At 40.8% G+C, this 20,820-nt stretch overlaps 1 protein-coding gene across 1 annotated transcript in view; it reads right to left on the reverse strand.

Moving 5' to 3' along the window:
• Positions 1 to 15,141, reverse strand: part of CUNH4orf51 (chromosome unknown C4orf51 homolog) — a 46,106-nt gene extending 30,965 nt beyond the window's left edge. The window contains exons 1-3 of the mRNA XM_077755885.1: positions 15,126 to 15,141; positions 10,227 to 10,412; positions 1,790 to 1,866 (exon numbers count right to left, since the gene is read on the reverse strand). Of these exons, the coding sequence (XP_077612011.1) occupies positions 1,790 to 1,865 (76 nt within the window). The 5' untranslated portion in view covers position 1,866; positions 10,227 to 10,412; positions 15,126 to 15,141. The remainder of the gene's footprint in view (positions 1 to 1,789; positions 1,867 to 10,226; positions 10,413 to 15,125) is intronic.
• Between the last annotated feature and the right edge of the window lie 5,679 nt (positions 15,142 to 20,820).

The raw sequence follows: 20,820 nt of genomic DNA on the forward strand, positions 1-20,820 counted from the left end.
ATTGCTTTTGTGACTCATGTTATCACCCTTCAAGGGGTGCCTGGGTGGCTGATTCGGCTAAGCATCCAACTTTAGCTCAGGTCATGATCTCATGGTTCGTGGGATCAAGCCCTGAATCAGGCTCTGTGCTGACAGCTCGGAGCCTGGAGCCTGCTTCAGATTCTGTGTCTCCCTCTCTCTCTGCCCCTCCCCCACTTGTACTCTCTTTCTCTCTGTCTCTCTCGCTCTCGCTCTCACTCCCACTCCCGCTCTCTCGCTCTCGCTCTCTCGCTCTGTCTCTCCTAAATAAATAAATTAATAAACATTAAAAGAAAAAAAAAGAGCCTCCACCCATCCAGCTCCAGGACCCGCAGCTGCCAGCGCTCACCAGCCATGGGTAATTAGCATGCTTAATCAGAATTCTGGAGGGCACAGATAGCACTATAAATGCAATAGGACTGGACTCTGTGCTACTCAGATCAGATGCACTGTCACCTTAACTTACTGTGAATGACGTGATCAGGCTGTTTAATTCCCCGTACCCTCGCTCAGACTTGTCTCGGAGCTACGCAGTGTGTTTTAATTTCGTGTTCATTACCGCACAGGGGAGAAAGAAAGTCTGTCCCGGTTTTAACAGTAGCACAAATGCTTAGCTGTCCTGTCCTTTTGCCTCAACAAACCGTGGAAGAACACAGAAAACCTGCCCCAAATGTACGATTCCAATAAAGCCACATTTTATTAGGAAAGCCAGCAGACTAGGGATTGTCCAAGGCAGCCATTAAAGACGTTTATCTCCCTTATTTGGGAAGTAATGTCCACCCCGTGCCCACCACACATGTGCGCATGTTAAACCTTTAAATACTACAGCGAGAAAGATGGCCAGAAGATCGTATAAAGTGCTAAAAAGTCCTCGTTCGAGATTTCAGTCATTAGTCTTATTAAACCTTTGAAGATGGAGCCCTGAGAGATGAAAATTATCTGGGAAAAGCCTGTTGTGTTTTTTCCTCCAAATCAGCGCATGTGGCAGGAAGGCCAGTTGTTCCCTTCTATACTGTGCAGTAGCTACCAGGAAGTGGCCGCCCAGCCGAGGAACCCACTTCTAAACGCTCTGGAATCTAGGTGGAGCCTTGTGACTACTCCCATTGCAATGTGACCATGAGAGGCGCATGTCATTTCCAGGCTGAAGTGACAAAACAGCAGGTGCACCTTCCCTACCCTTTACCCCCCCACCACGAACCAGATGGAAACAAAGAACTCTGGCACCCCAGGGCATGGTGAAACCCCAAAATAAAGGAAATCTGTGTCCCTGGAGCATGTGGAACATTCTGCCTGCAAAACACCCACCTTGGGCTGTATATGAAGAAAAAATGATGGTTTATTATGCTAAGCAACTTGAATTTAAAGTTTACATATTATAGCAGCTAGTGTTATTCTATTATAAATAAAACAGGGTGGTGGTGGTGGTGGTGGTTATAGATTAGTAAATATAGTTTACTAGTTGGTGGTTTATAGCTTTGGTTTCTCTTCTTAGTTTTTTTTGATGTACCCAGTGAAGTTCGGAATACCTTACCTAGATCTCCAAACTCTGGTAGAAGTGACCTTCTAGGATTAATATGGACGAGGACATTTTGGCCCCAGAATAACTCATTTTTAAGAATCACAGATCCAGAGTGCAAAATACTCATTTTCTTGCTAAAGACACCTTGTCTTTACGAGGCAAATGGAAACTATATGGACTACAGTCAAGAACCTAAAAGTTACAAAGACAATGACTCTGGAAAACGGGCTCACAGCTGACTGTCACACTTACCCTTAGCATCTATAGACTCTTGGGGACCAGCCTTAGACAGTGTGGAACTGAAGGCAGAGCCATTTGGTGATGACATCCTGAAGCAAGTAGAAGAAACAAGTTATGAGTGTGTGGGTCGATGAGCCACCGCCTATGGTCTGAGAGGGATTTTCACTCATCTTCTCATTTGACTTCATAAACGTTTGCTTCTTCTCCTCTTTCCACACTCCCAACCGTAACCCTGCACTCCCATGAAATCAACTCGTTGGACTTTCTTACTGTCTTTAGTGATGTGTTTGTTCTATTTCATCATAAAAGGGTAAAACATTCAATTTTTTTACATGAAAAGCTCAAACATTAAGTTCACAATTGTTTTCGCAGGATTTGTGAGTCTTTCTCTAGGGAGTTTTTTTTTAATGTTTATTAAAAATTTTTTTTGATATAGTTTAATGTCAAGTTGGTTTCCATATAACAGTGCTCATCCCAACAAGTGCCCTCCTCCATGATTATCACCCATTTTCCCCTCTCCCCCACCCCCATCAGCCCTCAGTTTGTTCTAGTATTTAAGAGTCTTTTATGGTTTTCCTCCCTCCCTCTCCTTAACTATTTTTTCCCCCTTCCTCTCCCCTATGGTTAGTTATCCCCTATGGATAGTTTAACATAAACTTAAGTTTCTCCTGTTCAACATATGAGTGAAAACATATGGTATCTGTCTTTTTCTGCCTGTCTTATGTTTTTTAAAGTATTTATTTATTTTTGAGAGAGAGGGAGAGACAGAGCGTGAGAAGAGAGAGAGGAAGACACAGAATCTGAAGCAGGCTGTGCTGACAGCTCAGAGCCCAATGGGGGCTCAAATTTACAGACTGCGAGATAATGACCTGAGCTAAAGTTGGACACTTAACCAACTGAGCCACACAGGAGCCCATAATGTTTATTTATTTTTGAGAGAGAGGGAGAGACAGAGCGTGAGAAGAGAGAGAGGAAGACACAGAATCTGAAGCAGGCTGTGCTGACAGCTCAGAGCCCAATGGGGGCTCAAATTTACAGACTGCGAGATAATGACCTGAGCTAAAGTTGGACACTTAACCAACTGAGCCACCCAGGCGCCCCAGGGGAGTCGTTTTCAAGATTAGTGCTATGAATGGAACAGGAAATATTACAGTAATTGTGTTGATTTCCCAGCAAAGTGTAGAACTTAACAGCAGAGGAGTAATTCAGGAACTTTCAGATGCTGTGTCTGCCCTTCAAAACACATCTATATCTCAGTTTCCCTGAATCCATATATGATGCTTTGGGCAAGCAGGGTCTTGGTGGGAAGCACAGTTATCTTGTATGGAATAGGCAGTCATCAATTTCTAGAGTGTAGCACATTGTTTATGGCACCTGATTAGAGAGAGAAGAGAGTCTCCAAGTTCCAGGGACCTGGAACTATGTGTGTGAAGTGGAGGTAGAGTGGGATTGACGTTAGCCTCGAGAGTCCTAAAATGCTCCTGGACATGCATCCAGCCAACAGACCAGCCCTAACCATCCCTATGACAGGGGCCGGCAACCCACCCTACATATTCTTCTAACCTACAGCAGCAGATGAGTCACTTGAGAGTGTTAATTATAAAAGCAGACTTCTGGTGCACCTGGTGGCTCACTTGGTTAAGTGCTGGACTCTTGATTTCGGCTCAGGTCATGATCTCAGGGTTCATGGGTTCGAGCCCTACGTCTGGCTCTGTGCTGTCAGTGTGGAGCCTGCTTTGCCCTCCCCCCGCTCCGCCCTCCCCTCAAAACAAACAAACAAACATTTAAAAAATAAAATGCAGATTTCTGAGCCCAATCCAACTGATTAATTTTCAATAGATTTGGGGTAGGTCCAATACAGGTAGTCAGCGGACCAGTTTGTTAACGTCTATGGAAATCTTCTTTGCTTCTCTTTGTATTTTTTATCACCTAAGCAGACATACCCAAACACTGGGGTTTGGGCTGTTTTTTAAAAGATATATAGAAATACATGCAAATGGATTTATACAATACATGCTACGTCTGGCTCACAGAGCTCAACATTCCATTGTGACATTACTGGGGATAACCATAGTTTGCTCCCACTCATTGTAACCACTGTCTATCCATTCCACTGGAGGTGAACAATCCTGATGCTACGTTTGGCTTGTTTTTAACTTTTTTACTATTATGAAAAGTGCTGCTGTGAACATGCTTATAGATACGTGTTTCTTGGTGCACACATGAAATGCATTTCAGCCGTGCATATACATAGAAGTGGAATTGTTAAGTTTTAGAGTATCTGTGGCATCAACTTTGGTTGATAAGACCAGACTGGTTTTCTAAAGAGCTGTATCAGTACCATTGCTGTCGGCTGTATAGGAGAGATCTCGTTGCTGTACACCCCCACCAACACTTAGCATTGACACTCTTATTTTTTTTTTATTTTTTATTTTTTTACAAATAGTTTATTGTCAAATTAGTTTCCACATANCATTGACACTCTTTTTAATTTTAACCTTTCTGGAGGATCATCTATATGAGTAAAATTGTTATGGTTTTAATTTGTATTTACTGATTACTGATGCAGTTAAGTACCTTTTGATAAGTTTATTCATCACGGTGTATCTTGGTTTATGAATTTCATTTTTAAGTCTCTTTTCCCATTTTTCTAGCTGTTGTCTTTTTCCTACTAGTTTATAGAACTCTTTATACTATATTATAGTTATGAGCCCTTTGCCGGTCACTGAGTTGAAAATATCTTCATCCTCTCTATGGCTCACATTTTCCTACCTTTAGTGGGGTATTGTGTTACCAGAACTCAAAAGTATTGGGTGGTTTGAGTATAATACTCAAAACAACCCAAACAACCATCACCAATGGATGAACAAAAGGTGCTGTATACATGCAATGCAGTATTATTCAGCCTTAAAAAGGGAATGAAATTCTTTTTTTTCTTTTTAACTTTTTTTAATGTTTTATTTATTTCTGAGAGAGAGACAGTGTGAGGAGGGGAGGGTCAGAGAGAGAGGGAGACACAGAATCTGAAACAGGCTTCAGACCCTGAGCTAGCTGTCAGCACAAAGCCCGAGGCGGGGCTCGAACCCATGAACCATGAGATTATGACCTGAGCTGAAGTCGGACGCTTAATTAACCAACTGAGCCACCCAGGCGCCCTGGGAAAGAGACTTTTAAAAATGAAATTTATAAACCAAGATATACAGTGATGAATAAACTTATCAAAAGGCACAATTGCATCAATAATCAGGAAATACAAGTTAAAACCACCCAATACAATACCACCGATACCCAATATTGTTTTTTTATCTACCATATTTATCATATATATGTATATATCATATTTATCATATATCATTTTTATATAGGAGTGTCTCTTAGGACAAGTGTCTTAATCATGTTGTTCAAATTTGGTGTGTTCTTGCCGATTTTTTGCTTGTTCTACCAGTTACTGAGAGAAGAGTGTTAAAATGTTCAATTATGATAGTGGATTTGCTCATTTCTCTTTTAGTGTCTCCAGTGTTACCTTTTTAAAAATTTAACTCTTCAACAATTTTAGATTAACAGAATTATTGTGCTGACAGTCCAGAGAGTTCTCATATACTCCACACCCAGTTACATCTATTATTAGTCATCATGTCTTCTTAGGTTCCTCCTAGTAGTGACAGTTTCTCAGACTTTCTTGTTTTGATGATCTTGACAATGTTGAGGATTACTAGTCAAGTATTTTGTAGAATTCTCTCATTGGGAGTTACCTGATGTACTGCTCATGATTAGATGAGGGTAATGTATTTTGAGGAAGAAAACCACAGAGTTAAAGTACTGTTCTCATACCAAGGGTAAAGACTATTGGTATGGCTTTTCATTATTGATATTATTACCTTGTTCAGCTAGCCTGAGTAGTATTTGTCAGGTTTCCTCTCTTTTCCCTTTCTATAGTCAGCAGAAGAAAGTCACTGTGTACAGCTCACACGTAACTACCCTGAGTTATGCTCCACCTCCTCGAGTACAACATAACTACATAAATGATGAAAATGTTCTGCGTGAGAGATGTGTCCTTTTTCCCTCACTAATGAATTAATTTAGTTATTCATTTATCATAGTATGGACTTGTGCTAATTTTATACTTTGGGCTGTAATCCAATGCTGCTTTATTTTGTTGCTCAAATGTTTCCAGCTTTGGTCATTGGGAGCTCTTTCAGTTGGCTCCATCATTTTTGTTTTGTTTTATTTTGTTTTGTTTTGTGTTGTTTTGTTTGACACTTTCTGGCACTACAATATACTCCAAACTCATCTTGTATATGTCCCGCTCCAGTCTGAGAATCACCATTTGTCCAAGAAACGGTGGTTCCATACTGGAGAATAGTATTAAAAACTAAAATCTGGGTACTTGGTGTGCTCACTGTTACAAGGTCTTGCTCTCGGGTCCTCTCAGCTGATGTCCCGTATGGATGTGGGCTGCACACAGGGACCAAGGACGTACATACATATGTGCTCACTAATCTGTGTATATACATAAACCAATAAATGTTTCTTTATATAACCATCTATATTTATATTAAGCTAAACACATGCTCATACTGATATTCAATTCTAATCCATTGCTACGTGGATCATTCTATCCTCTTCCCTGTGTTTATCATTAAGTTCCCACTCCAACATCCATTGTCCATATACTTAATTGTTCAGTTCCAATATATATAAAGTGGTTTCAGAATTGTTCCCTGTCCCCCTCTGGGAAACAACGTTATCAACTAGAGTACAGTGGTTAGGCATTGTTCCTTTAGCCTTTTAGTCTCACAATCTCCATTCATTTCTAAGGTTACTTAGATCCGGGGCCCCTGGGTGGCTCGGTTAGTTAAGCATCTGTCTCTTAATTTCGGGTCAGGTCATGATCCTAGGTCATGGGCTTAAGCCCCACGTGGAGTGCTCTGCTGACAGCACAGAGCCTGGGGATCCTCCCTCTCCCTCTCGCTCTGTCCCTCCCCCCTTCAATATAAATAAACTTAAAAAAAAATAAAGTTACTTAGATCAGCACTTTATTCCCACACCCCCTTCAGTGAGCTTGTTTCATACATTCATAATACACATTTATATTACTTTGTCACATTTTGTATGCCATCCTGGGAACCCGCCTACTTCCTAAATAATTTCTTTAAATCTACATATATATATTAAATGTTACTCTTTGCTCTGTGAAGTACTGTGGGTTTTCACAGAAACTTAATGTCTTATAGTGACCGTTACTGTATCATATAGGATGGGTTCACTGACCTTACAAGTCCTTGTTCTTCACCTACTCAGCTCTTTCCACTCCCCTGTCAACCACTGATCTATTTGCTGTTTTAGTTTTGCTTTTCCAAAATATCATATAGTTGAATATGCAACGTGTGCCTGTCAAACCAGCTTCTTGTAGTTTGGGCAGTGGAGCTAAGAGTCCTCCATGTCTTCTGTGGCTAAATTATTGCATCCACTGTATGGATGTGACCGTTTTTTCTTGATCACCTATGGGTGATCAAGGACACTTTGTTTCCTTCCACTGTGGGGCAATTATGAATAAAGCTCCTGTAAACATTCACCTGCAGGTGTTTGTGTAGATGTAAGTTTGTAAATCAGGTAAATATCTAGGAACACGATTGCTAGATTATATAGTAGGACCATGTTTAGTTTTGTAAGAAACTGCCGGCCCTCTTTGTTTTTAACTGAATTCTCTATTTGTTTCCTTCAAGCACAAATAGCTGTTTCCCTGGTGATTGTTTCCTTCACCAGACTCTAAGCTCCGTGAGGACAAGAGCCACATAGATGGTTTTTTAAAATTTTTTAAATGTTTTATTTATTTTTGAGAGCAAGAGACAGAGCAGGGGAGAGTCAGAGAGAGGGAGACACAGAATCTGAACAGGCTTCAGGTTCTGAGCTGTCAGCACAGAGCCTGACGCAGGGCTCGAACCCACGAACTGAGAGATCATGACCTGAGCCAAAGCCAGATGCTCAACTGACTGAGCCACCCAGGCGCTCCGGTAGTATCTTAATAAATATAATCATTTAATGAATGGATAAAAGAAATACTTTAATAAACAAAGCATCAAGACTTAAAATTATTTATACTGAGCCATATCCCTGTCTTAGGAATTCCAAAGGGCAACTCTTTTTTTCTTTAATTGAAGTGCAGTTGACATACAGTGTTACATTAGCTTTAGATGTCAAAATTCAACTCCTATTTTAACTTCTGCAGACAAGTGAAATTGATAAATGACCGTATATACCACACTAATCTCCCTTCTCCCAATGCAGGATCTTTCTTTTTGCATGTTTATGAACTTTACGTATTTACTGCTAAAACTGTACTGTTAAAACTGATTCAGGACCAAATGATTGACACTTCTACCAAGTTTCTTCTGTCTTGCTTTATATGGTTATTCAATGTATGTGGTGAATAAATAAGTGAAAAAAAGGTCTTGTGTTTTGTATACCTTAATATTTCCCTGACTTAACACATTTTAAATAATCAGTCATTTTATATTTTATTCAAAAATCCTCCTTGGACTATTTTGATTGTACAGCAGTATAAAAATGTCTGCTTAGAGCCTTACAAAATTTTAATCAAACAGCTTTTGCTCGGAACTTAAGACATTTGCGTTGGGGCTAAAATTAACTAAGAAAAAGATTAAAAACAAAAGCAAATTTAGAATTTAATCAGTGCTTTCAAAATGAGCTGAATCTGCCCTTCATCTTCATTTATAACACTTACTGCTTTTTAACCTATAATAGAATAAGCTGTAGTTGTGCCAAGGATATATTTACATTTCTGGAGTCCCAAGAAAACAGAGAAACCTCACAAGGCTGGGGTCTGTCATGGTGTGCAATGTCACAGAGAGCATTGGTTGGCATGATGCATGAGATGAACACACTCCAAATGGGACACAGATTCGAAGTTCTGGACATTTTTTTACCAGATATCATATTTCTATACTTTTTGAGTTACTAAATATTTTTTTCTGATCTGGTGAGTGGATCTATTTGGATATCAGATTTCAAACACTATTTTCAGAGAGGATGACCCCGACCATGCATAAAGATTCCTCTATCTGGCCAAAAGATATTTCAAAATTGATAGAATTGGCAAAGGGATTTCCAAAATTAATTGAAGTGTCAACATACTGTAGCACAATTAAAAATACAGAGACAGAGACTAGAGCCTGGGTGGCTCAGGTCATGATCTCATGGTTCATGGGTTCAAGCCCTGCTTCAGCACAGAGTCCAGTTCGTGGGTTCGAGCTGTCAGCACAGAGCCCGGAGCCTGCTTCAGATTCTGTCTCTCTCTCTCTCTCTCTCTCTCTCTCTCTGCCCCTCCCCCACTCTGTCTCTCAAAAATGAATACACATTAAAAATCTTTTTACATAAAAATATAGAGACTAGAGTTTTCTGGAATAAACTAGACAAGGCACCCAATAGAAGAGTAATTCTGAGACATTTAAGCTTTCAGCACTGTTTTGATTATTTGGAAAGACCTGGAAGGCAATACAGTTAATAATTATTAGGGCGTTATTTGAGTTATTACATCTCAAGTTGGAGCCAACAATCCAATTGATTTTCAAATAAATTTCCAGAATTTGGATAAGATATTAGACAATTAATATACAGAGGGACATATTTCATAACAAGTCCTCATAGTTTTACACATTTCCACTTAGCAGCTTTCTGTCTCAAACTCAATGAGCTATTTGTGGTTCTCTGATCATGCTTGGATTAAACACTTCCTTGCCTTTGTGCATACTCTCTTCTTTATGCAATATGCGTTTTCTTTCCCTACCTCCTAAACCAGCTTAGAGGAAACCTTCACTGATATCTTTCCAGAAACACAAAACCCCTTCCCCCACCAAAGACAGTAATTAAAATGTTCTTCCTTTGTGATTATTTATTTCTATAGTTTCAGTCAGCATATTAAACCAATTATTCTTTTCTGTGGGCCTATTGTAAAACTGAGCTTAAAGTAAAGACTCAGAAAGTGTCTTTCAGGCCCTCAACGCTTGCATTTGTTGACAGACCATACCAGATGGGGAAGAGAGGGGGGTTTAGTCCACCTTCTTCCTGCTCTGAGAGAATTTTTCAACTTCTAAAAGTGGAAAAACTAGACAAGAAACAAATTGAAATTCTCAGGAGCACCTCTTTGCTGAGCAGAGAATACAAAATACCTACAATTTAATCAAATACTCACACTTTAGCTCTTCACGAGTAGGTAGTTATACATAATGTTAAGACTAAAAGAGAACATAATCATAATTTCAGCTGGTTACTGACATTTAGCTCTTCTTCCCGCTGACATTTACACAGGAAAATACACAGAGTTAAAGCCTATGAAGGCTCGCAGGGTCTACAATACCTTGTTCCTCCTACTCCCATTCTTGTCTATTTATAGTGACATATCCAGGTGCAAATTACAAAGAAATCTTACTGGTTACACTCAGGCCAATGCTGTCCTGCTTTAAGAGAAAATCGACTGCGTGTGGGCTCATCCAGTTGTTTTTTCCGGTAACTGCCTTCATATGTTGTCACAGAACACTCTGACCACCTTGCTTCTTTCTGCCAAGCTATGCCAGCCTTGCGTCTGATCAGATCGAACTCTTGGGAGGTGAGAGGGCTGAAGGGCAGAATAATTTGTGGAGTTAAGTAGAAGAAGTGTGACATAGCCAAGGATGGCCTGCGCTGAATGACAACTTGTCAAGCCCTCTGCATAATGGAGAACTAATTTCCTTTTAGTCTCAAGAAATAATTGACCGGGCTCACCAAACTTTGTAACTCTGACGGTCACAGAATATAGAGGCTTAACTCTCTTAAAGTTGCCAAGCAACAGATTGCAAAATTCCACATATTCTACCGTCAAGCCCCCAATTTTAACTAGCAAATGCGTAAGGTATAGAATGTTCTGGCCTTTGCTCTGAGCAATATACAGCCCCAAATTATGTCAAGAAAGCAGGTGGCAACTGCTTTCCTAAATAAAACAGTGAATCCTAATGATGGTGGCGTAAGAGGTGGAAACAAGAGATAAAAGAGCAGTGCCAAGCTTTCGTTTCTTCTAAAGACTGGGCTCCGAGGATCTGGAAGCAAAATGAACTGTTTGTGATGTCAACAATAGCAGGTGACTCAGACAGCTTTTACATCATAGAGCAATGGTGCTTAAGCTGGCTGTACACTAAAGTCACCCCAGGAGCTGTTAAAATAAGCAGCAACTCAGACCTCACCCACACCCCCATCCCACCCCCATAGAGCCTGATTTAACTGGTCTGGAGTAGGGCCCAGGCACTGGTATATTTTAAAAGCTGACTCCTGGAGAATTCTAAAGACAGCCAGGGTTAAGAATTAAGGTCATTGAAATATCACTGTGAACCTTTTTTAGGTTGAGAGGTGATAGTATTCAATTGTCCATTCATGTGATTTCCTCCATCCCTCACTCATAAATACTCTAAAGCTGCTTCATGTATTTGCCTATCCTTTGCCACAGTAACAAACAATTCATTGGCCAATCAAAATAGATTTTTCAACTTTCGTCCTTTTATCACCTCTTGGAGGGGTGCCTGGGTGGCTCAGTCGGTTAAGCTTTTGACTCTTAATTTCAGCTCAGGTCATGATCTCGTGGTTGGTGGGATCAAGCCCAGCGGCCGGCTCTGCATGGACAGCTTGGGGATTCTCTGTCTCCCATTCTCTCTGCCCCTCCCCCACTTGTTCTCTCTCTCTCTCTCTCTCTCTCTCTCTCAAAAAAGCAAACTAAAACAAAAACAATCAGCTCTTGGAGCAGTTCTCCACCTTCAGTGCTCATTCCCATAACCTGCGGAATGGTTTACAGACACAGATGTCATGCCTCATCTGGAGGCAACCAGATGGGGGCAGCACTGCCAAGAGGCCCCTCATCAGCATTAAAGAACCAGAATCTCCATAGGTGTTTGGATGAGCACCTACCGGCCTGTTAAATATGCCGTTAAATATGCAGAGGCCTCAGCTCTGCCTTCAGGGACCAGACAGGTCTGAGGAGAAGCCCAGGGATCGCATACTTAAACTGTTACGTGATTCTGATGCAACTGGTCTTTGAATACTGGGAATGCTGCTCCAGGAGCTGAATTCAAACAGTCCTTGATAGTGAAGCTGGGGCACCTGGGCGGCTCAGTCAGTTCAGTGTCCAACTTTAGCGCAGGTCATGATCTCACGGTTTGTGAGTTTGAGCCCCACGTTGGGCTCTGTGCTGACAGCTCAGAGCCTGGAGCCTGCTTCGGATTTTGTGTCTCCCTCTCTCTCTGCCCCTCCCCTGTTTGTACTCTGTCTCTTAAAAATAAAACATTTTTTAAAAATTTAGAGGGAGACTGACAATACTACCGGCCAATTGGGAATAAAAGTTTTGGCAAATAATTTTTAGTGTTTAAAATTAGGAGTTGCTTTCCTTAAAACTGTAGTTGGGAATATAAGCACCCTCACCCTAGAAGAATTAGGCAAAGATTTCAGACCCAGCTGCTTTTTTCCCATGGAACTGGGGCTCCTTAGAGAAGTCCAGGTCAGATAGGAAGATGGAGATGCAGAGGGAGGGAAGGGACCAAAACCCCGGCTGCCCAGCCCCTTTCAGCCCACCCCGGGTCCGGTAACAGCCGTGCATGTGCTTCAACCAATTCCAGTGAAAATGGTGGTTTTAAAGAAATCTCTGCTGGCAATATATATTATTTGGGGACAGGAAAATATATGGAACAGATTGTGAAAAATTATTTGTAGAAAACATTTAAAAGTCTTCTTCTTAGGTTGTGTGTCAGTCAGTAAACAAATCTGTGACAAAATGGCCCTTTAAAAAGTAAATTGTGGCATAAGTGTCCTTTATCTTAGCATTCTGATCCTTTATATTATTTTTATTTCTTCTTCCCAAATAAATTATGATATCACCTTAGCAACTATAACCTCCAGAACTAAGAGTGGTGAAACTTTGCTAGCTAAGTGAAAATGACTCAAATTGGGTTTAGGTGGAATTAGAGCTTAGTTCATCAGTCTATTAGATGTTGAAAAGTCTGTTAAAAATAAGTCAAACTTCAAATTAGAGAATAACTAGAACAGACTGAATGTATTATAATAAATATTTAATCTATAATATCCTAGAATTCTAAAAGACTTTGCACGCATTCTTTGCTCTCATTTTATCAGATGCTTCATTTCTCTTGGACATATCCAGCGCTGGTGTGTGTGGTCTGACTTTCAAGCTGAGAGTCTGAACTCGCTAAAAACCTCCTTTTGCAACTGAATGATGGCAAGCTATGCTGCCATTCAGTCCCTGGTTTGTTAAATGTGAAGAAAATGCTGATCAAGAGCCCTGGGACAATTGGACTCTGGATTATGAGTGAGATTTAGTGAAAACAGAAGCTTCCTGAGCAAGTGACCTCATACCCGATAAAACCAGCAGGTGGCGTACTGGCAGGTGGGTAGGCTTTGAACAGGCTTCTAAACATAAGCTGATTATTCTAATGAGGTGTTAACAGGTTAAATAAGTTTGGGACAAGTTAGTATTAAGTGTTTCTTTGCTGTAGGACTTAGAGCCTTCGATATTTCAATGTGCTTAACGAATCTTTCAAAGGGGCCTGGATAGTGAAGCATTTTCTAAACTTATGTGACCACAAAACTGGGTTAGTGGGATAGAGAGCATCTCTGGGTATCGCTATTCTATGGAATAATCCCAGAGCTGAAAAGGCTAGTGGTCCCTATAGCTAAGATAATGGCTGGGCTGCAGTCTCTGGAATTTACTAACTCTTTTTTTTCTTTAATTTTTTAATGTTTATTTATTTTTGAGAGACAGAGACAGAGTGTGAGTGGGGGAGGGACAGAGGAAGATACAGAATCCAAAGCAGGATCCAGGTTCAGAGCCGTCAGCACAGAGCCCGACGTGGGGCTGGAACTGATGAACCATGAGACCCATGACCTGAACTGAAGTCATGGCTTACCCAACTGAGCACCCATGCACCCCCAGTAACTCTTGACTAGATCTCCAGCCTAAACCTTGGACAGTCTCACAAGAGGGTGGATCAGACCATAGTTTTTAAAAATTGAGATATAACATCAAGCAGTAATGGACACAGATATACTTACATATGTGTACATTCATGTAACTTCTACCCAGATGCACAAATCTTGTCCCTTTCCAGTCGAAACAGTATGTGTATGTGTGCGCACAAACACACACACACACTATTTCTATCACCACAGACTAGATATATCAAGGCTGTATTCCGTGGAGGCAGAAACTTACTGATGCCATTCCAAGTCGAAACCAGGAGGAAAACAAGTAATAGAAAGGCCAGAAAAAGCAGACATTCCTTGAGAAAAAAGAACCCATATGAAGCTGAAGCTTCAATCTCAGCAAAATCTGTCTCCTCCCCACAAGGTGCCAAATTCTGATATTTGGAGAAGTGTAGCCAACAGCCAAATGAGCATGCATGTGTTATAGTTAATAACTGCTTGAGTCTGTCAGTTATAGTAATATCAGTTGTCACTCCTTGATCTTTGAACGCTTCCTTCATACTTACCAATTCTGTCCTTTGGAAATTTGTATTAACTTACTGATCAAAAATGTGGTCTAGAAGACACAGGAAACTAGTTGCGACAGAATGAGATGGAAATAAAAGAAGGATAAAGTGCAAAGGAACAGGAAAATAAAACTGATAAAATTAGGAGTAGCTTAAAAGGAAGCCTCTTTTCTCTTTCCTGAAATTTAGTTTTGGTTATGTTTACTATTTGAAAGTTGAAACTGATTACAAGCAATGTATACACTCTGATCCCAATTTTGTTTCATAAAAAGTATATGTGTGTGTAGATATATTTGTAAGAAAGGACTGAAGGGGCTATGTATAAAAACGTTAATACTTATTACAGCTGAGTGGGAGGGTTACATGTGATTTTGTATTTTACATGGTTTTCTTTCTCGTCTAAACTTTTTACGATGAATGAGTTCAGGGCCAAGGTATGATAGAAATTATGGAATACCAACACGAGCAAGGAAATTTTACAAGAGAAACATGAGGCATCGCTCGTCTTCTTTTGGTTTTATGGGTTGTTGAGGGACCGAGGGAGGGTGGAATTGGAAGGTCAAAGAATATATTCTTATTTGGGGTGGAGAGGAGTGTAATAAAATTTCTGTAGGAGTTCCCTTTTTCTAGTTAGGCTCAGACAATTATATTAGTTTCCTAGGGCTTCCTCCACAAAGTACCACAAACTGGGCAGCTCAAAACAACAGAAATGTACTGTCTCGTAGTTCTGGAGACCAGAAGTCTGAGATCGAGGGGTCAGCAGGGCCCCTGCTCCATCGGAAACATGTGGTAGAACCCTCCCTCACCTGCTCCTCGTGGCTGGTGGTTTTCCTGCCATCCTTGGCACCCGTTGGCTCGCAGCTGCATCTCGCTGGTCTCTGCCTCCATCACCACACAGTGTGTGTCTGTCTTCATGTGACTGTCTTGTTATAAGGACATCAGTCATATTATTGCATTGGGGCCCATCCAGCTCTAACATGACTTCATTCTAGCTGATCACATCTATGGCAGCCTTATTTCCAAATAAGATCACATGCTGCAATCTTGGGGATTCGCACATGAACATTTCTTTTTAGGTGGCAAATTCAAACCAGAACAGTGATGCTATATGATGGATACTATATGGACCACAAAATGTTCTGAGATTTACTGAGTAAAGTGGCCCCTATATCTTCTACTATTTCAAGAGCCCCAAGTGACTAAAATGAGTGGAAAAAAGTTTCTGGAACTAGCAACATCACTGATTTGGGTTTTTGTTGGGTTTTTTGTTTTTGTTTGTCTTTCTGGTTTTTGGTGTTTATTTATTTTGAGAGAGTGTGTGAGCAGGGGAGGGACAGAGAGAGAGGGAAAGAGAGAATCCTGAGAGAATCCCATGACCCAAGAGCTGAAATCAAGAGTCGGATGCTTAACCAACTGAGCCACCCCAGTGCCCCACAACATTACTGTTTTTTAAAAAAGGTGGTATGATTTCTAAAATTCTTATCCTAAATAAAGATGTAGTATATGTAGCAGATCTCTGGTAAACAATGACATTTCTAGAATTAAATAAACTGATTACTAGGGAAGAGAAGGAATCATTTAAAAGATTATGGTCAACAGGCAATGTATGTTTCAAAACAGCTCGTTTCTAATCCATGTAATAGATCACTGAGTAAAGAGGAGAAGTAGATTTGAGTCTGAGTCCTATTGGCTGCTTAAGCAAATTGCTTCGCTCCTCTGAAACTCATTTTCTACCCAATTTATCTATATCACTTGTTCCTTGGTAGAAGTGTCCATCCGTGCCTGGCCCACCCCCACACCCCAAGAAACAGTGCCTTACAGACTGTTCTTGATGAAGAAACGGAACTATATTCATACTTTATCCCACCTCCTGAAACACAGGTTGGGATGTGTTTCATGTTTGCTGTAGCTGTAGAGGACAGAAGCTACAAAATCCTCTGGTATTCTTGTTTTTGCCTCCCCTCTTGACTTCAGGCTTCCTTATATCCTCCTCCTCCTTGGAATGAGTCTGTATCTTATAACTCCGTCAACGATAATTCACTAGTATTATACTGAAGCCCTGTTGGGACGATGATACTGTGGGAGAAGGAGTGTTCTATAAACTTATGATTAAATATCAGTCTTTTCAATGGCCACGGGGCTGTGACCTTTGCAAGAATTTCCCTGTAGTATAGCTTCCCCAACTCCCACTCCCTACTCCATTCACTGGCCAGTTTCCAATCTATTCCCTTGAAGCCATGACCCCTGTTGACCATGTTCCCATTTCCACATTAGGTGAGAGAAAAACAACAATAACAGTAACAATAACAATAACAAAACCCACGAGGGGTTGAGAGGAATGCCCTTACCCTAGCTGGGATAAGACCCCGGCAAAGTCTTCCTCCTGAAGAGCAGGCCTTATGGAGAAGATCCTGGCTGTCCTACCCATAATTATTCTCACCTTTCTCCTGCCAGAGCCAGGAGGGGATTTTTCTTGGGTCTTCACTGTGACAATACAGTTCCTACAGGTAAAGTCCATGAAAGTGTGTGGGCCCCGTAAGACTGCAGCCCCAGGAGTTTCTCACACTCCCACTGGGTCCCCCTCAAATTTCAGCAATTCTTCAGAGTGACCAATAAAGCATTCCCACTAATTTGTGGCTCCGACAGTCTCTGTTCCAGATAAGCAGACACTGCCTGGGACCCTCTGGATGTATCTGTATCTCCAGATTTGGGGAGGTGGTTTCTCTATACATCCAAGAAAGATCATTCATTTTCAGTTTGACCAGCCGTTTCTAAGTTAAGTTTCTAAGTCTCATCTAAGGATGAGTGAGAGTGAAGACTTCCAAATTCTTTATGTGCCAGAGTTTAAAATATAGGTCCTCAGCATTGCCTCCTTTCCTGAAGGTGGACTTTGATTCCAATCTTTGGATTTTCGTGAGATCTCCATATTTAAAATAAATCTGTCCTCTCCTGAGTTGTCTTGTGTAGGCCAACCATGCAATCGAAAGACACTTGTTTGAAATGTATTGGCTGTCATGAGTTGCAGCTTCTCCAACTGTGTAAAGGTGGTAGTTAGGGCTAAAATAAATTCTTCAGTTAGACATGAAAGGGAAATAATCCCTAAACTATACCAGACTTTTTAAACCATTCCTCTTTAAAGTACTGATCCTTTCCTGTTTTCAAATGCATCTTCACTGTAAGGAAGGGTAAAAAACACCAGCCTAGTGTTGGGGGTGGGGAGATTCTACTTGTAAAACTGGGTTAGGGAAAGATACTTTCAGTAAATAAGAGTGGTATATGGGCATCTGGATGGCTCAGGTCTTGATCTGAGAGTCATGAGTTCAAGCCCCATCTTAGGATCCATGCTGGGTGTAAAGCCTACTTAAAAAAAAAATAAAAGAGTGGGATGGCCATATGAGTTTAAAAATAAGCAGCAACTGGGGTNGTGTTTGGGTGACATATTGCCAACAATTGGGCTAATAATCATTTTCACAAAAATCAGACCTTTTAATATATCAATAACATTTATTTATATTTCACCTTAGTCTAAAACCCAGAACAGATTAAATCATCTGTAGCAGTTATATGTTCTGTCTGCCTGGCAGTCTCATTCTGTGACCACCCCCCACTTGCCTTGGAGTCCGTGTGTTTCAGCCAATCCCAGTCCTCATACCACTGGCCGCAGAGATGAACCTCTGATCTTTCAGGCAGGCTGGTCTGAGTGCTTCCCCGAGATTTTCAGAATTGGAGCTATGGGGAGAAGAGAAGTTCTTCCCGTGGACCCAAGTGCTGGGCCCCACATCTCCGTCTATGTGGAGGAAGCTGGGAGAACAGAGTCAATACACAGAGGGGAAGAAATGAGGCATGGAGAATCCTTGTATTATTTATGTCCCTGAAAAGCTTGCTGAACCCCTACTCTTCCCCACATATGAGTGGATAAGCCAATACATAGGATTTTCGCCCAAACTGGTAGGTTTCTATTATTTCTGTCTGAGAATCCTGGCTAATATAAAACCTGATACTAAGTTTCATTGTGGTTTGGTTTTTAATATCTAAAATATTATCTTCAAACAGAAGCAGAAAAGTCTACTGGGGAAAAAATACCTTGAGGCACCAGTTTCCCAAAGAACAAAATCTAAGATAGTAAGTTATAGAAGAAAGGTCTTTAAGATCAAATGTCAAGCAAGATCTTACCATCTGGATTTATGTACAAATCTACCCTTTACCACAGAAGCATCTATAAGTTATGAAGACAGTATCTGTCATGAAACTGTCTTATAGGAAGTATGAAAAGAAGTTCATAACTTGCTTTGAGCAACTTAGAAAACAGTAATTTTCAAAATCTAATGTATATCACATTTAGGAACAATAAATTTAGATACATTTCTTGATATCCCGGTTGTTCAATTTCTTTTCCTGTGAAATGGGGTCATAACACCTCTCTTGAGGGGTTGTTGACAGAATTACCAATCCTCGATATGTGAAGCTGGGAGATCGTGACTCAACATAAAGTTGATATGCCAGAAAGGAAGAGACCACCGACTCCTGCACCTTTCACAGGAGTCGATAGACAGATGTTTTGAAGGGGGGATTTGTGAGGGGGAAGTTTGGGGGAGGAGACAGGAGAGCTCGAGTGAGTGAAAACAGGAGTACTATGAGAAATGTTCTGGTAACTGGGAGCAGCCCCTGTGAGGGGAGAGGCAAGGAACCTGTTCTCAGGGAACAGCACTATCTGGGGAACTTAAGAGTCTCACAGTTTGGAACATGGAAGCAAGGCAGAATTCTCCTACAGGAACGGCAGCAGCTAAAATAGCGGAGGCCCAACAGAAGCCTAAGAGGAGCGAGCTGCACCCGGTAGTGTGAGGTAGTTTGCACATCTGTGAGGAACCCCTGGGATTTCCAAAAATATGTGACAAGAGGCCTTTCCAGGGGACTGAGATCCTGCATGATAGGACGGAATCCCAAGTCAGCCAAATTCAAGTGTAAAACCTAGAATGACTTTATTCGTAAGAGTGTTGATCTTTGAAATAGTTGGGTTCTATACGTAATGAGGTTTGGTATTTAAGTATGAGCCTGATAAATGGTTTTACTGGCATCCTACGATATCTCTGTATGGAATTCTAACCACACCTTAGCATTGGCCAGGCAGATGTTACAGAGCATTGAGGATGAGCTCACATGATTTCCTCCGTGTTAGCTGAAAGCAAACATTAATTGAGATTAAGCATTTAGTCTTGCTGTGAGTAGAAAAGTTCACTTTAATGTGCACTCACCTCCCTCCCATCAGGAAGCTGAGGTGGCTAAGCCAAGTAAATTGCCCCAAGGTTACCTTTCTGCATCAAATTTACAGGTAAATATTAATGTACTTTGACTCACATTACCACCATCTACATTTCATAATACAAAGTGAAATTTCTTCCGGAAAAAAAATCAGTATTTTATAATTGCTTTTGTGCCACTCTAATATTTTGTAATCAAACAGCACTAATGACCAAAAAGGTGAACTTATATGAACCTCATGGAGCAGGAATTGTCAGCAAGCATTTATGTCAAGGGGGTTAAAAAAGTTCATAAATTATTAACCAACTAACTCAAGTATGATAGTGGAAGGAAAGAAAAATAAACAGGCTACAGTCGCCTTTTGATTGTTCTTTTTCAAGGCAAATGTTGACTTGTTCATCATTTTCTTCATTTCACCTGAATACCAGTGCTAGCATTTAGCAAGTACTGGTCCCAGCCATCACTCTTGCACCCTGCCTGAGTTACAGTGGCTCCCTACATACACCCTGTACATGATGAGAACTCGATCTTCTGAGGTGTTTCAGAAAGTGGCTCTAGAAAGCATTTGTGTTTCCCCATATGGTTTTCTCAGGCTTCAGGAGCAGCTGAGCGCCACCATCTGTACAAACGTAGAGATCATAAAAGCTACTGCTTCTCTTCTCAAAGTACTGTACTTTACTAATTTTTAGCAAGAGTGTCATGACTTCTATGACGGTAATCTACTGGGTGGGTGTAATGTTACAATTGTTTTCATTGATTTTTCCTGTTATTTCTTTTTTTCTGTATTAAAGTTGAACTGCATAAACAGTGAGTATTATATACATGCTGTTCATTACCTTTCATCTTCAGTGTATACCAGAGCTACAAAAGCTACATGCACTCTGGGAAATAAGTAAATAGGCACGTAATAGAGTGATAATAAAGACAGAATTCCCTGAGGTGCCTGGGTGGCTCAGTCGGTTTAGCATCCGATTTTGGCTCAGGTCAAGATCTCACGCTCAGTGAGTTTGAGCCCTGCATCAGGCTCTGTGCTGACAGCTTGGGCCCTGGAGCCTGCTTCGGGTTCTGTCTCCCTCTTTCTCTGCCCCTCCCCCACTCAGGTTCTATCTTTCTCAAAAAAATAAATAAAACATTATAAATTTTTTTTTAAAAATCCCTTGCTAAGTTGTATTATGATGGGCAATTTTTTTAATGTTTTTTTTTTCTTTTAACATTTATTCATTTTTGAGAGAGCATGAGTGG

This window comes from Crocuta crocuta, unplaced genomic scaffold (genome assembly GCF_008692635.1).
Source record: "Crocuta crocuta isolate KB4526 unplaced genomic scaffold, BGI_CrCroc_1.0 scaffold112, whole genome shotgun sequence".
NCBI lineage: Eukaryota > Metazoa > Chordata > Mammalia > Carnivora > Hyaenidae > Crocuta > Crocuta crocuta.